General features: G+C 36.5%; 2 protein-coding genes across 2 annotated transcripts in view; both read right to left on the bottom strand.

The window, feature by feature from the left end:
* Positions 1-7,014, bottom strand: part of NSUN3 (NOP2/Sun RNA methyltransferase 3) — a 61,042-nt gene extending 54,028 nt beyond the window's left edge. The window contains exons 1-2 of the mRNA XM_069579001.1: positions 6,859-7,014; positions 5,949-6,058 (exon numbers count right to left, since the gene is read on the bottom strand). Coding sequence (XP_069435102.1) covers positions 5,949-6,058; positions 6,859-6,873 — 125 coding nt within the window. The 5' untranslated portion in view covers positions 6,874-7,014. The remainder of the gene's footprint in view (positions 1-5,948; positions 6,059-6,858) is intronic.
* A 6,192-nt stretch (positions 7,015-13,206) lies between these two features.
* The window catches only part of ARL13B (ARF like GTPase 13B), an 81,119-nt gene continuing 77,100 nt past the window's right edge, over positions 13,207-17,225 (bottom strand). The window contains exons 10-11 of the mRNA XM_070292318.1: positions 13,927-15,303; positions 13,207-13,868 (exon numbers count right to left, since the gene is read on the bottom strand). Coding sequence (XP_070148419.1) covers positions 15,227-15,303 — 77 coding nt within the window. The 3' untranslated portion in view covers positions 13,207-13,868; positions 13,927-15,226. The remainder of the gene's footprint in view (positions 13,869-13,926; positions 15,304-17,225) is intronic.

Below are 17,225 nucleotides of genomic sequence, written 5' to 3'. Positions count from 1 at the left end.
AGATTCAAGGCAGGAGAAGATGACAGAGGATGAGATGGTCGATGGTATCACCAACTTGATGAACATGAGTTTGAGTAAACTCTGGGAGTTGGTGATGGACAGGGAGGCTTGGCATGCTGCAGTCCATGGGATCACAAAGAGCTGGACACGACTGAGCGACTGAACTGAAGTGATTTAGACAGATAAAAACTTTGACTAGGATTATATTAAATGTACTAAATTTGGGGAGAATTAACATCTTTATTGTATTCACTCTTTCTAACTTTCATCACAATATGTTTCTCCATTTATTCACATTTTCTTTCAGATCCCTTAGCAAAGGTTATTAATCTTGCATATTTTATTTAACCTTATTGTATGCAAGGACTTTAGTTCAGGAACACTATAGATTCTTGTACACTATCCAATATGCTAAATCTTGAAGGATGAGGAATTAGCCGCAGGATGAAAAGAGAACACAAGTTCCGAGGCAAACACCACAGCGTATGTACAGGTACCAAGGTATGATAGAGAACAGTACGTTTGGGGAATTAAAAGTAGCCCAGTGTAGCAGAAGATTACATGAGACAAGTCCAAGATTATCAAGTTTTAAAATTTTATCTTATAAATTTTAAATTCCTATAGATGAGAAGTCATTGAAAGACTCTAAGAGGGGACAACCTCTTTAGATTTACTTATAGCAGGATGTGGCAGGAATCTTCAGAAATTAATCCTATCTCGTTCTCTAACAACTAGATAAAATAAGCCCTTGTTCAGAACAAACCAATTTTCTGATCCCTCCTAATCTATACCCAGCCAACTGAACTACCTGAATTTCCTGGAGCAAGTTTTCTTTAGTCTTTAACAATCTTAGGATTAACTGGCCCCTCTGCACTAAAATGACCTTTCCTCTCTCACCCACCTGCAGCCTGGCTAACTCTTCTATTTGCTATTAAGCCTTCTCTCTCCAGAGAAGCCTTTCTACCTACCATCCAATCCACTGGCTCCACCTCACCCTGACAATATTAACAATAATAAAGACTACTGACCAGATGCTATGTGCTTTTTTGTGAGGGGCAACTATTATGCTTATTTTAGAGGGCAGGCTAACTGAGGTTTTCAGAGATTTGGCAACTTCCAAGGTCACATCACTATTGAAGCAGAAGTCTTTGATTCAAAATCCTCTGGCTTTAAAGTCTAGTAGGAGTGTGAGACTGTAGCACAGTAGCACAAGTGGTACAGGACAGGAAGAGGAAGAGAAGTTCTTCTCCAAACCTCAGTGCCAGAGCCCTTCCTCTCCGAAGCAGCCTATTGTCTAACTAACAACGGGAACAGCTTGACTTAAGTGGCCCTTAAGGAGCAGCTACAACAGGATCAATTCAATGATGGGACTGCTAAGGTTGCTCAGGGTGGCACTTACCAGCCCTGAGAAAGAAAAGCTGTGTATTAATGTGAATCTCAGCTCTCCCTGGCACTCTAGTGTCTGCTCTGGTGGGTTGATGCCCCAGAGCCTACTCATTTTGAAAGCTCTGATGGATGGGCGAGTAGCCCAGCAGAAAGTGGAGAGAGCATATACTAGAAGACTTAAGAAGACACTGGCCAGATGCCATATTTCAGGCCTCCTCTCAAGATTCTGAAGCTGCTTCAGAATCTGGTCTCCAGATTCTGGTCTCCAAGCCAGAAGTTCAACTACACCAGCAATCAGCAGAACTGGGACCTAGATGATCAGTGACCTGCAAATGTTTTGCTAGCATATTCACTGACATCATTTGGGAAAAAAAACTCTGTACCCTCTGCAAAATTTTAAGTTGATATCAAAATCTTCACCGTATGTTTAAGGATGTAACTTCCAGCATACTGTAAAAATTGACATTTTAAAATATAAATTACACTACTTTTTAAATCTATCCTGTGGAACCTAAATACCAGAGTGATTTTAAAACCCATCACTGTCCATTTAAAAATTCATGGACTGACTCTTCTTGAACAGGTGGAAATTTTACACTGTTCCTTTCCCTTTTCTTTTTATTTCCCCACATAACTTTTATAACTTTAAGTCCTAATACAATTTTGTGCTTTTAATCTTTATTACCCTATATTTCTCTCTCACACATACACACAGACACATGTGCATGCATATACTAAATTTATTTTCATTGTAGCCTTAAAGTTCTAAGTGTTAAAACAGTAGCTTCCAGAGTAGTTATCAACAAAATTATTAGTACAAAATTGACCAAAATAACTTATACATTTGATAATTATCTATACATAAAAAGGGGCTTCCCTGTGGCTCAACTGGTAAAGAATCTGCCTGCAATGAAGGAAACCTAGATTTAGTCCCTGGGTTGGAAAGATTCCCTGGAGAAGGGAAAGGCTACCCACTCCAGTATTCTGGCCTGGAGAATTCCATAGACTATATAGCCCATGGGGTTGCAAACAGTCGGCCACAACTGAGCGACTTTCACTTTCCTTCTAAACATAAAAAGAAAAAATTCATAGGAAATGGCTCCCTTAATGAAATTAGATGCATCCAGGAATGAATATTACCCAGTGCTATAATGATCAGGGTTCAACATCAATTTCTGTGGTGGCTCAGTGGTAAAGAATCTGCCTGCAATACAGGAGATATGGGTTCAATCCCTGGGTCAGGAAGATCCCCTGGCGAAGGAAATGGCAATCCACTCCAATATTCTGGACTGGAAAATCCCACGGACAGAGAAGCCTGGTGGCTGCAGTTTAGGGATCTCAAAAGAGTCAGGACACAACTGAATGACTAAATAACAACAACAAATGACCAGGGTTCAACATCAATTCTTATTTTATGTTTTTAGAAGGGGTAAGAAAAACCTTCACTTATGTAAGTAGATGAGAATTAAATATATTTTGTTACAGCAATGTCTCCCTTTTGTTAAAATATTTTCTGTTATGGTCTCCAATCACTAAATTAAATATCTTCAGAAATATTTTAAATGATTTGTTAGCTAACAGCTCAATTGCAAGTCCTTTACTTTTGCTGAAAGCAAAACTTGAAGACCATCTGATCTGTCAAAGAATCCCGTAGTAGTCATTTACACTAGCAGTCCCATAGTTTCTCGCAGAGGGATTTTTGACACCCTGGCGGGAATGCAATGTGGAAGAGTCAAGAGAGTGAAAGTGAGACAAAGACAACTGGAGAAGGACAGACTGGGAAAGAGGAATAAGCACCCCCTTAATCAAAGGAAGCAGCGTAATCTTCTGAAAGAGCATATATGAAAGCTGAGCATCCGGAAGTCAATTACCATAACTTGCCTGTGCTCACATATCCCTTGAAAATTGCATATTATTTGAACAAAGTCTGTTACATAACATGATTTTCAACTTTTCTATGATTTCTTTTCTTTACTATTCTATTCTCCATTCTTTCTAATGATGAGGATAAAAAATTATCTTATCTAGACATTGCTAAGTACCATTGCTTAGTTCTGTGTAACTGCACAGATTATAGAACCCACAGAGTTCATAGTTAAAATAGAGATCCCTTTTGCTTTATTGCTATTATTGCCCACTAGAGAGCGCTCAAACAATCATTTTAAAAGTCTGGTTTAGAAATCCAGAAATAATCAGTTCACAGAAGTGCCTCAAGATACGTTCTTGAGCCACTTTCCCTTCAGTCTTCAGGGACTTCAACAATGAGCTGATGGTCTCCTACTCTAGCCTGACATTGTTTCCTCCTTTCCTCCCATGTAAGGGCTGCACCACAGGAGATGACGGCCTGCTGCTGCTGCTAAGCCGTTTCAGTTGTGTACGACTCTGTGCGACCCCATAGATGGCAGCCCACCAGGCTTCCCCGTCCCTGGGATTTTCCAGGCAAGAACGCTGGAGTGGGTTGCCATTTCCTTCTCCAATCCTCGAAAGTGAAAAGTGAAAGGGAAGTCGCTCAGTCGTGTCTGACTCTTCGCAACCCCATGGACTGCAGCCTACCAGGCTCCTCCGTCCATGGGATTTTCCAGGCAAGAGTACTGGAGTGGACTGCCATTGCCTTCTCCGAAACAGCATACTGAGGGACCTTTAAAGACGTGACATGAATGGGCTCACCTGAAGAGCATGTAAGTAACAAGGCAAAAATCGAATCAGGGTAAATTCAACTTCAAAGGGCTGGTCAAAGAATGACGGCAAGAAAGATTTTTGCGGAGCAATAAAATTAAACACTAAATCTTCCTCACTACTATAACTAAGAATACTGAGCAAATTATTAGCTTTCTAGATAGCACAAGAACCCACTCTCCCTTCCCTGGTAGTACATAGCCTCTGCAAGCACAATATTATGTCTTGGAAATAAATAGTTAAAAAACAAAAACACTTCTGTTCTTATTTCCCTGTGCCATGCTCCGTGCTCACGCTACTTTCTAAGCAGAGAAAGCCTTTATTTTGCTTACGGCAAATTTAGCACATGTTTATGCAAAACTTAAATTACCATGAAAACCCAACAAAAAGGTAGTTGAAGCAGAAGGCATGGCTAATCAAATGGATTTGAGGTTCACTGCTCATTTTGGTTAGGGTCAAATAATAATTTATAAATCTGTCTGAGCACATTAAATATAAAAATAACTCATTACAGGGTCTGAGTAGCCAGATTACTGTTAAGTCTGAAGACAATACACCTCTTGAAATTTTTTTAAAATCATACATTTATGCCTAATTACATCTGAGGTATGAGAGGTATATGGAATAGGAGTGAGCAGGAGTTTGTGAACCAGAGAGGCACACAAACCCTTGTTCTGTCACTTAGTAGCTGAGTGAACCTGGGCAAATTTTAATACTTAAACTCTGTGCAGTTCCCTCATGTGAAAAGTAGGAAACCTGGGAGCTTTCTTCCAAGCATCAAATAAAGGCACTATTGCCTGGCACATAATAAGCACACTGAAGATGTCTGGCTATCTGGTTCTTATTCTATCTGAGTTAACTCTGCATACTGAAAACCTCATGAATTAATTACACACTCCACTGTTCATCCCTCTTTTCTTCTCTGTGACAGAAGACACTCATTTCACTCACTTAAAAACTCTAGTTTTGAAATAAATCTCCAACTATAAACTACATTTTCAAGCTACAGTGTTTACAAGTTTCTAAAACAGTTGGTCTAAGATTACTTCAGAACCATCTCATACTTTGTCAAATTACCAAGACCTGGCTTCTCCTTAGGTCTTTGCTGTCATCAGGCCTTGTTACATGGGACTGGGTACTCCTGCCTGCTTCTATTGGGATACTTATGGAATTAGCAGTTTATATAGTTTTAATCATGTTCCTTCTCTCCTATGAATACCAGAACACTGGACATGGGGACTGTCTTCCTGTGTTTCACAGGGTATGGTATAGTGCATCAGACACTCAATGTAAAGAACCCATAAGAGTTAACATACTGACCAAATGCAAAACTCACTGACATACAAATCAAACTTCTCTCATGTCTATGCATTATTTCTCATTTCTGTTTTCTATAAAATATTTAAATTTGTGTGTGTGCGTGCATAGGCATGTATGTTCAAAACACATAAAGCTAAAGGCATACAGAAGAAACATGATCACCCAACAGTGACTTCAGCCATGATAAAGCAGTGATGGCTTTAAAGATTTGTCGTGTTATCTCCTGAACTTTCAGAAACTAGTCAAATATCCTCAGAAGTTTAAAAACCTTTCTGTTACAGTATAATTAATTTTGTCAGACTGGTGGGCAGTCCTGTTTCAAAGATCAAAGCAATTAAACAGGGCTAGGTATAACAATTTTTGCTTATAACAAAATTATGACTACAAAGTTTTCTTTCTCCCCTTTCCATCTTCCTGATTCAAGCTATTTCCTCCTCCTCCTCCTTCTTCTCTTCTGAAGCTACAGCAAAAAATGGTTTAAATTCTTTTATCTTCACAGTACCCCTATCCCAGAAGGGTTTGTTTCTTGTTCTTTCATAAAGCATCAAAAGATTAATTATACTAACCTTACTGTATTCCATGCATCTCCAAGTTCTTTGGAATACTGCTTTTCAAAATGATCCAGAACAACTTTGCAAATCTGTTTTGCAAGCTTCCTCTCTGGTTTTGCTTTCAGCTAGGATGATAAGAAAAGTTTGCTGACACACTCTATTACAAATTTACTGAATTTCAACATTACTAGCACAGTCTTTTTTCTTAAGATAACACCCTTTCTTCCCCCTGATAATTACCAGTTAATATAGGAGCTATACCTTACACTTAATAAAACTATATTATCATAATCTACTTATAAAAAACGTTTCTCCAAATGATTGTTGCTCAAATGTAAGGCAAAAGGTGAAGTGGAATTGTGGTGCTAACATAGGAATGTGTGTCAAAGGAACAAAATTAATCTAAGCCACTCTAGATGTTAACATCAGGGGAACTCAGGAAAAAAGCATGTATTATCTTAGCAATATTTTTGTAAATGTAAAATTATTCCAAAATAAAGTGCATTTAAAAGAAAAGTTACGTTAGTTTCCTGTGGAAACTTCGCTGCAGTTTTATTTCATTTACTAATCCAAAGAGTTTATCGAAGGCCAATTATGTAACAGACATTCTTCTAATCTCCCAGGATAACACGGGGACAAGGGCAGTTTCAGCCTTCCAAGAGCCTGCATTCCGCTCAAAGTTGAAAGGATATTAAAGCCTGCAGGCTAGAGTGCAGACTGGTTATTAGCAGCGGAGGTGAATCGGGAGAAAATAGAAAACGCTCAAGAGCAAGCGTCGAAACACTCAGCATTATTCTACAGCCTTGGACTGAAGCTAAAGAAAGCCTGAAATCACCAAGTTCCCCGCATCCCAGCCCCCTCCCTCGCAACGTCATCGGTCGGTAATGCTTTTGGCTCAGGCACGCGGCTGGGTGCCAGCCCTCACCAAGGTTAACACCATCCCGTCAGGAGAGATCAAACAAGAAATCAATTCCACAGGGTATCTAAAGCTTCCTGGGAACAAATGGACAGCCTGTCTTAGGATGTTCGCCGGAATTCTCTACCATCCCTCACGTTTCCGGTTTAACTTCTCGCGAGATTCTGCTTTGCCCAGGTTACGAAATCTCGCCTTTTAAAAGATCCCGATCGCGCGAGGCTTTACCTGGCGGCTTAAAAGGTAAAGATTGCGTGCAGTGCAGAATGCGTGGGTTCAATCCCTGGGTCGGGAGGATCCCCTGGAAAAGGGAGTGGCAACCCACTCCAGTAATCTTGCCTGGTGAATTCCATGGACAGAGAAGCCTGGCAGGCTATAGTCCATGGGGTCACAAAGAGTCGGGCACGACTGAGCAACTAACACATGTCCCGCGAGAGGCAAGAGCAAGTGAAAGTGAAGTCATTCAGTCATGTCCGACTCTTCGTGACCCCATGGACTGGAGCCTACCAGGCTCCTCCGTCCATGGAATTTCCAGGCAAGAATACCGAAATGAGTTGCCATTTCCTTCTCCACGGGATCTTCCTGACCCAGGGATTGAACCCGGTTCTCCCTCATACCAGACAGACACTTTACCATCTGAGCCACCTGACCAGAGGAGGCAGTGCCTACTTACTCCGGGGGCGTGGCCGGAGCCCCTGTTTGGAGCTTTGGGCAGAGGGTCTTCAGAAACCATGCCTCACTCTGAAAAATTTGTTTCTGCGCTGTATTTGAAGTTCAGAAAAAGAATGGAAGTGTTTGTCACTGTTGTTCAATCGCTCAGTCGTGTCTGACTCTGCGACCCCATGGACTGCAGCTCGCCAGGCTTCCCTGCCCTATCACCAACTCCAGGAGTTTACTCAAACTCATGGCCATTGAGTCGGTGATGCCATCTAACCATCTCGTCCTCTGTTGTCCCCTTCTTCTGCTACCTTTAATCTTTCCCAGAATCAGGTGTCTTAGTCAGCTTGTATGATGGTTGTTTTAAGATGTTCTCAGAGGCAAAGATAGCTACTGCTAATATACCAAATCTGAAGATTCCCATTAGCCCAGATTCAGGACTCAAGATAAAAGGACAGATACGATGAAAAAAATTGTCACGTGTTTCTTAGAGATGGCTCAGTGGAATAATCTCTCTTGTGGGGAGAGGTAAAGGATTAAACTGATTTAAATACACAATTAAAACGTTTAGCATAGAGATCAAGAAATAGTTAACACCCAAATGTTAGCTGCTACTGTGTTTTATATTCACTATCTTGATCTTAGTGATTATCATCAAGTTCTGATACCAAATGCTGACTAACAAAATGACCTTACATTCGATCACCCTAAAAAATGAACCTCTTCACCCACTTTTACTAGGGAAAGTGTTACTGGTTCTCTGGAAAGGATCACACCCATTCTGATAGGAATAGCAATTTATTTGCTCTTTTAGTGTTACTCTTTAGTTGTTCCCTTGTAATATCAATTAGCAATTTATCAGAGAAAGTCAGTGCTAAGGTAGTGCCTAATATTTAATGAGCATCATCATTTTGAGACCCTTGATGCTCAAAATATCAATGTTTAAGTATATACTATAAGTACGAATCTTAAGACCATATAAAAAGACAATTTTATTATCTCTAATCTGAAGCTTAATGTATTTATTTAAACAAGTTATCCAATAACCTAAAAATGAATTTAGATTTGGTATAAAAAAAGTACAGTATTAAGGAGTGAGATGATTAAATGAATCATTTTGTTGAAAGTTTAAGGAAAAGTCATTAGTCTACCTTTAAGCCTCTAAGAGATTTCATATAGTTTTTTCCTGTACTTCTTACAGATGGTTGCATTTAATGAATCAATGTGCTAGTAGTATAATTGCAATGTAGACATATAAAAAACTTAAGGTAAAAATCATATAAACTTTTTCTTTAAGGGAAAGGGGATATGTTGAGGATATGGAAAGAGGTCATATTAGTTATTACATTGTTTTGTAACTTCTTTAGCATAATTGTTTTCTGATTTTTATTGAAGAAAAAACTTTTAACCCTATGAGAATGAAAATCATGCATAATGCCAATAGTTCAGTTCAGTCGCTCAGTCATGTCCGACTCTGCGACCCCATGAATTGCAGCACACCTGGCCACCCTGTCCATCACCAACGCCTGGAGTTCACTCAAACTCACGTCCATCCAGTCAGTGATGCCATCCAGGCATCTCATCCTCTGTCATCCCCTTCTCCTCCTGCCCCCAATCCCTCCCAGCATCAGAGTCTTTTCCAATGAGTCAACTCTTCACACGAGGTGGCCAAAGTACTGGAGTTTCAGCTTTAGCATCAGTCCTTCCAATGAACACCCAGGACTGATCTTTTAGAATGGACTGGCTGGATCCCCTTGCAGTCCAAAGGAATCTCAAGAGTCTTCTCCAACACCACAGTTCAAAAGCATCAATTCTTCAGCGCTCAGCTTTTTTCACAGTCCAACTCTCACATCCATACATGACCACTGGAAAAACCATAGCCTTGACTAGACAGACCTTTGTTGGCAAAGTAATGTCTCTGCTTTTTAATATGCTATCTAGGTTGGTCACAACTTTCCTTCCAAGGAGTAAGCGTGGCTGCAATCACCATCTTTAGTGATTTTGGAGCCCCCCAAAAGAAAGTCTGACACTGTTTCCACTGTTTCCCCATCTATTTCCCATGAAGTGATGGGACTGGATGCCATGATCTTAGTTTTCTGAATGTTGAGCTTTAAGCCAACTTTTTCACACTCCTCTTTCACTTAATCACTATTAACATTTTGGTGTGTTTCTCTAATTCTATGCATTTTCAAGTTTGCTAAAACTATGTGAAATTGTATCCTGTTTTTATAAGTATTTTATTAAAAATTCTTCATATACAGTATATAATTTCTAGAAGTTGCATAGTATTTGAAAGTATTTAGGTTAACATACTATCTTATTGATAGACTTTTTTTTCATGATCTTTGCATGTCTGATAATCTTGTAATTTTCAATTATGTCCTTAGTCTGGTAGATCTTCAAATCTTATTACTATATTTCTGTTGTAAATTACCTACTCATATCCATTTATCTGGAGCTATCTTAGTGCTATTTAGGTTTACCTTTATATTAGAGCTATTAACCATATCACATTTTCAAGTACTCTTCCAATTTTTCTTAAAATCATGATTTTAAACATGAAAATTTTAAAAATAAATAAACATGAAAATATTTTAAATTTGTATGCAATTGTTTGTAACTGATACCACTGCTTGGAAATTTCTTCTCACAGAGGGGAGCTGCTTCAGTTTCTTTCTCTTTTTTCTTTAGTTTGACCTTTCTCATTTAACCTGCTAATCTATTAGAATCAATATCAGTATCATAAGAATATTAATGGATTTCCCTTACCCAACACCAAATAGCTACTGGAGAATAAACAAAGTTCTACACTTAGTTTTAAGAACAGAAACTATTAGAGAAAGACTTGTTTTTGTAAACATGAGATAAGAAATTAAACTGACACAAACACCAGAAATTGTACTAGGGTTTTAAAATTGTTATGATAAAGACTGAGGCAGCTTAAGAATATAAGGACTTACTGCTATACGGGAAAATAAATTTCTACATACTTATGCAACTTTATTGTTGAGGTCATTTAATAAGTGTTTCAGAATAAACTGAATTTTCATATTTATATAAAATACCTCTGAAAGTACTTCATGTTTAGGTTTATGCATCAAAAAGGTACAGACGGGATCTGTAAGTAAAACAATCTGATATCAAGAGAGTGTTAGCTTCTTAAATTCAATGGCAGAAAAACACAACAGAGAAACTTACCATCAAAGCAAGAGAGCAAAGTATAGTTACAGGTGAGGCAATCTTGGACATCACTTTAGTAGTCAGCTGAGGCTCTCACTTTTTTAATAACAGCCCTCCAAAATGGTGTCTACAAACTACAGCTGACAGTAATCCTCTGGAGCTGGGAAGTGAATGTAGTAACTTGTTTTAACTTTTTTTCTAATCTTTAAAAAAAAGTTAGGAAGGCATATATACAAAATATGGGAGAATATGTATATTAATGAAGGGCTGAAACTTTTCCCCTGAAAATTCATTATGTTGAAGCCCTAACTCTCCCCTTCCCTGCCCTCTCCCATCCATTACCTCAGAATGTGACTATTTGGAAATCGGGCCTTTTCAGAAGTGATTAAGTTAAAGGGAGTCCTTTAGGGTGGGTCCTAATCGAATTGATTGGGGTCCTTATAAAAGAGGAAATTTGGGCACACTGAGACACTAACAGCAAATGCACACAGAGAGAAGATGATGTGAAGACAACAGGAGGAGGCGGCCACCCGTAAGTAAGCCAAGGAGAAAGGTTTCAGAAACGGTTACCAGCGTCTTGATCTTGGACTTCCAGTCTTCAGAGCTATGAGAAAATAAATGCCTGTTGTTTAAGTCACCCAGTCTGTGGTACTCTTTGTTCTGGCAATCCTAGCAAACTAATACAGTAACTTTATATTTAATGTATACCAAGAGTGTTTACTGAAAAGGACGTATAAAATTTGGAGATCACTGTTTCATTTACCCAGGACATAAGTTGTTTTCTCATCAGCAGGCAAAAGGAATTCACAACTCCTGCTGTAACCTGACAAGTGACTTTCTTCATATTTTCCCTTTAACATAAACTCCCATTCAATAAAGAAAATTCATTTCTGATTTACTATTTTTAAAAAAAAGACTTCTATTGTGTTTCCACAAAGACAATGGATTATTACTATTTTGATAATTTAAAGCATTTTTAATGTAAGCTTTGAAATATATGATTTTTTGGATACACTGGAATGTATTTCTTGATAAACTAGAGGGTATTCGCAGAATCTCAACTGCAAAGTATACTTCAGTTAGAGAAAAATTTAAGTGGCAGAGCCAAGGATAACACAATATATAACCTACAGCTTTATTTACATAGGCAGTGTCATTTTTTATAAGCTTTTGCCATCTGCAGGAATAGTATTTCTTTAATGGGAGAAACTGAGTAATATAAAAAGCATAGCAAATAGAACCAAGTAGCAAATAAAATACTGCCACAGTAAAAGAATACTAAGTAAGAGATCAGCCTCAAACATAGTGGCATATTCTAATGCTGAATGAGTCTCAATTATTCACAGAAGTTTTACAAATTCAGTTCAGTTCAGCTGCTGTTTTGCGACCCCCATGGACTGCAGCAAGCCAGGCTTCCCTATCCATCACCAATTCCTGGAACTTGTCAAACTCATGTCCATTGAGTCAGTAATGCCATCCAGCCATCTCATCCTGTGTTGCCCCTTCTCTTCCTGCCTTCAATCATTCCCAGCATCAGGGTCTTTTCTAACGAGTCAGCTCTTCACATCAGGTGGCCAAAATATTGGAGCTTCAGCTTCATCATCAGTCCTTCCAATGAATATTCAGGACTGATTTCCTTTAGGATGGACTGGTTGGATCTCCTAGCAGTCCAAGAGACTCTCAAGAGTCTTCGCCAACACCACAGTTCAAAAGCATAAATCCTTTAGCACTCAGCTTTCTTTATAGTTCAAATTTCACATCCATACGTGACTACTGGAAAAACCATAGCTTTGACTGGATGGACCTTTGTTGGCGAAGTAATGTCTCTCCTTTTTAATGTGTTATCTAGGTTTGTCATAGCTTTTCTCCCAAGGAGCATCTTTTAATTAAAAGCATCTTTTAATTTCATGGCTGCATGCAATGTTTACAAATTAGGTGAATTCTATTCCATAATTTGGCACTTAAAAAGCATTTAATCTTAAACCTGCAGAAACATGACATTTAATTTTTACAAAATAATGAATTTGCTTCCTCCATTATAAGAGACAAGTTTAAAAAAACCTAGTTTGAAAAGCTGAGGAGAAAACAATAGCTAAAATAGTTTAGCATTTTTCAACATTTCTTTCTACTGTTGTTTCTAGAAATGGTATAAAAAAGTATTTGATACTCATAGCGATGACATACAAAATTGTATATATGTTATATATTTTACACATAAAGGTATACAGAATTATCCTCCAAATAAGTGAAGCTGTATCTTTTGAATAATAGTTTTATCTCAAGAGACAGACCTTGAATCATCTAGAATCATAAGGCAATACGATCTTGTTTTTCAGTCTTTAAAATAATGTTTGTTTCATATATGTAAAAATGTATGCAGAGGAAAAAGTTTTTAACGAAAACAACAAAAATGTATTATTTTAATTTCTCAACTTGAAATATCAACAATCATATTTTTTCAAATCCTTTATTTTACTACCAAAAAGAAATCTTTAAGTTTCTCGAATGAAAAACAAAACAACATACTGATACAAGCTATTTTTATTGTGTGAAAATGTCATAATTCATAGTGATTAAGAATGAAAAGGCAGCATATAACAAAATAGGCATTTGTTAAAAGCCACGTGGACTTACAAAACTAAAAATATTTTCAGAATGCGTTAAGAATACAAATTAATTTTTGAGATATATAAAACATTCTATTTTACCATATGTTTAATTTCAAAATCTTAAAAATGATTTTATTTTTATTAAGTGAATTCAGTAATTATTGTACACTAATCACTGGTAGGATACAAAAATTTTAAAGATACATGTATTCCCAAACAAGATGAAGAGTAAAAATGCAAAAGTATGAGTTTAGGTTTTAAAAAATGAACTAATGTAAATGTTACAAAAAGGAACCAAGAAGATATACAAGCCAGTTTTTTCTCTAATGCCAATAGAAAAGTTACATTCTGACTTCCTGTGTTACTTTTCCTTACACTTCAGTCACCTATCAAATTTATTATGAATTTTGTATCTGAAACAGAATGCTTTCTACTCAGTGTGCTAGGTAAGCTCCATGTACAAAACTCCAAAAAACTCTATATGATGCTCAAAACAAAAATTTTTTAAGTAAATAATTGTATTAAACTGCCTTAGACATGCTTAATCGTGTTACTGTTAGGTATCAGTGTATGTATGTATATATATATATATATATATATATATATATATATATATATATATATATATATATATATATATGTTATCAGTACAAGTTGCCAAACTGACTTACCAATTTTAACAAGGTGATTTCTGTTTACAGTATTTTCACCTTGATGTATATGGATGCTTTTAATTAAACATTTTAATCTATTATTCAAAATATATACCTAAAAGTTTGTCTAAATGCCAGTTGGAAGACAGAATATATAGATGCCATTCTTTAGTGCAAGGGAAGTACTATTATTTGAAATTAATTATTTTGGAGTTGTTTCTTTATAAATGTAATTTAAACTAACATTTTATTCTTATTTTGGTAGTACCCAAGCGTTTCCCACTTATAAAATAAAGTTTTGGACTATAGTAGCTTTCTCAGTCTTTTTGCCTTTAATTTCAAGGCACAAAAGAGGTAGAATAATCTACAAGAGTTACTGAAACTTCTGACAGAACAAGGGAGTGAGAAGGAGCACCTTGATTTCTGAAAAGATCTAATCTTTGAAAGAGGGGTTTACTGGGATTTTTTAATAGTATCTCATAAAACATTCCTACTAACTTAAAAAGCATTTAAGTCAAAAGGAATTGCAAGTGTCTTTCATTTATTAGAATGTCATCAAAGAAAACAAACAGCAATAAACATTCAATTAATTAGTGCTTTCAAATAATAATTTGGTAAAATAAAAATGTGAGAATCTATTTTAAAAATATCTTAAGGTCAAATTAAGATGTATACGTAAAGAACAATACTATTATAAAACATACTTTAAACCATATAAATATATCTCCTTTGTATAGTTCATGTCTGTCAAGTACATCAATTCCATTTTCCAGACACAGTTGAAACGAAGTATCTATAGAAAAGTGCACAGTCAATATCATAGTAATTAAAATCCTTAAAACTTTTAGAAAAATATAAAAAGTTAAAAATTGAGGTTATAAATTCCCAAGAATCCCCTTTCCATGCACATATATCTTACAAACATTTAAAATAAAGACATAAAGACTATTAAATAGTAAAGGAAATGTACAGAGTCCATTGGCTCTTTTTCTGAACAGGCTTTCCTTCAGGAATACACCCATATGTGGGGATGTATAAACCAGAGTCAATACTAACTCTTGCTAACTTGTTCCAAATGCTCATCCCATTTGCTGGTCTTTTTTTTTTTTTTTTTTAAACCGTGAAGACCATGGATAAGCAATTTGAACAGTCAGGTCTTTGGCTCACTGATATTGCTATGGTTATCTTGCCCCAGTCATGGATGTTCAAGGTTTTCCTCTGTTGAGAAAGGCCCTCCAGTTCATCCTGCTGATGTAAAGAGAGCACATCCATATGACTTGGTTATGAGATGACATCGTGAGCATCACTGTTAGGTCTCTGTCGCACAGCCACGGGAGGTAGTGGCTTTCCATAGAAATCTATATAAAGAAGGTATACCAACAATATATAATTGTTATGGTAAATCAAGATTTCTAACACAATTCATTTATTTCCAACCAACACCTTTAAAAGAGTAAGAAACTGGGACCTTGTAAGTGAAGCATTGCATAGGGCAGATTGGGGAAAAAAGTCTGAACTGGAAAAAAGTTGAATAAATTCAAAAAACAACCACTAGGGTAAATTTTTAACTCAAGGTTATAAATTAATCTCTACTGATTTAATATAAAGCTGCACCTAATATATATATTATTATTATTTCCAAGTAAGTGTTCACATCAGAACAAAACAAATAACAAACATCCAAAACTAATGGAACCTGTTGCCAAAGCCCTGATAAAATCAGTATTTGTACAATCCATGTTCTTATCCAATGTCTATTACTTCTAAGAATTTGGTAAGAAAAATTAATTATCTTACTGTTCTGGTATTAGGAATATTTTACAATGATACTTCAGTATAATTCATTGATATAGGGCATATCTGAGACAAAAACAGTCTTTTAGTTTTTACTTCATAATAAGTTCCCAGCCCTTAATTATCATAAATAGGTTTATAAATTTATTAGCATATGGAAACTTCAGTTTTTCTGGCCTATTACTCAAAAGTTATTCTAGAAGCAAAGGTGTTCAAGGTCACTTGAAATAAATATATTAAAAATGTATTTAGGGACCCATTTCCAGTTTCGCACGTGCCAGAGTTCAGCTAAGTGGCTCCATGATACTGCTGCCTCAGCATCCGTTTTGTCTGGCCAAGTGGCCTAAGGGGGTCTTAAATAGATACTAGCACCACATGCAAACAGCCTGCAAAATTAGATTAGTTGTAAATGTATATTGCAAACTCTAAGGCTGCCATTAACAAAAGTCTATGACAAAGGAGGCAAGAATATACAGTGGAGAAAAGACAGCTTCTTCAATAAATGGTATTGGGAAAACTGGAGAGTCACGTGCAAAATAATCAGACTGGATTACTTTCTCACACCATATACGAAAATAAACTTTAAATGACTAAAAATAAAATCCAAAACCATAAAACTCCTATAAGAAAACACAGGCAGTACACACTTTGACATTGGTCTTAATATTTTTTTGGTATGTCTCCTCAATCAAGAGAAACAAAGGAAAAATAAAAAAGTGGGGCTATATCAAATTAAAACGCTTTCACACAACAAGGAAACTATCAACAAAAGCCTACTGGGAGGAGATACTTGCAAATAATACATCCAATAAGGAGTTAATATCCAAACCACACAAAGAACTCATACAACTCAATATCCAAAAACAAACAAAAAAAATTTTTAAGTGGGCGAGAAGATCTGAAAAGACTTTATTCCAAAGAAAACAGACAGATGGCCAACAGACACATGAAAAGACGTTCAACATCACTAATCATCAAGGAAATGCAAATCAAAACCACAATGAGATTATCACCTCACACCTGTTAGAATAGCTATCATCAAAAACAACACAAATAACAAATGTTGGTGAAGATGTGACGAAAAGGAAACCTCATACATTGTTGGTAGGAATGTAAACAGCACAGCAGCCACTATGCAAAACTGCATGGTGATTCCTCAAAAAATTAAAAATAGAACTACCATACAATCCAGCAATTCCACTTCTGGGTATTTTTCCAAAAAAAAAAAAAATACTAATTCAAAAAGATATATGCATCCCTATATTCATTACAGCATTATTCACAGTAGCCAAGATATGGAAGCAAACTAAGTGACATTCAACAGATGATTGAATAAAGATGCGATACATACACACACACACACACAATAACTAAGCCGTAAAAAAAAAGGAAATCTTACTATTTTTGACAACACAAATGGACTTACAGAGTATTATGCTAAGTGAAATAAGTCAAAGAAAGACAAATAGCGTATAATTTTACTTAT

This window comes from Ovis canadensis, chromosome 1, assembly GCF_042477335.2.
Source record: "Ovis canadensis isolate MfBH-ARS-UI-01 breed Bighorn chromosome 1, ARS-UI_OviCan_v2, whole genome shotgun sequence".
NCBI lineage: Eukaryota > Metazoa > Chordata > Mammalia > Artiodactyla > Bovidae > Ovis > Ovis canadensis.
The sequence above is the reverse complement of the archived record's forward strand: the minus strand, read 5'-3'. Positions and strand labels throughout refer to the sequence as shown.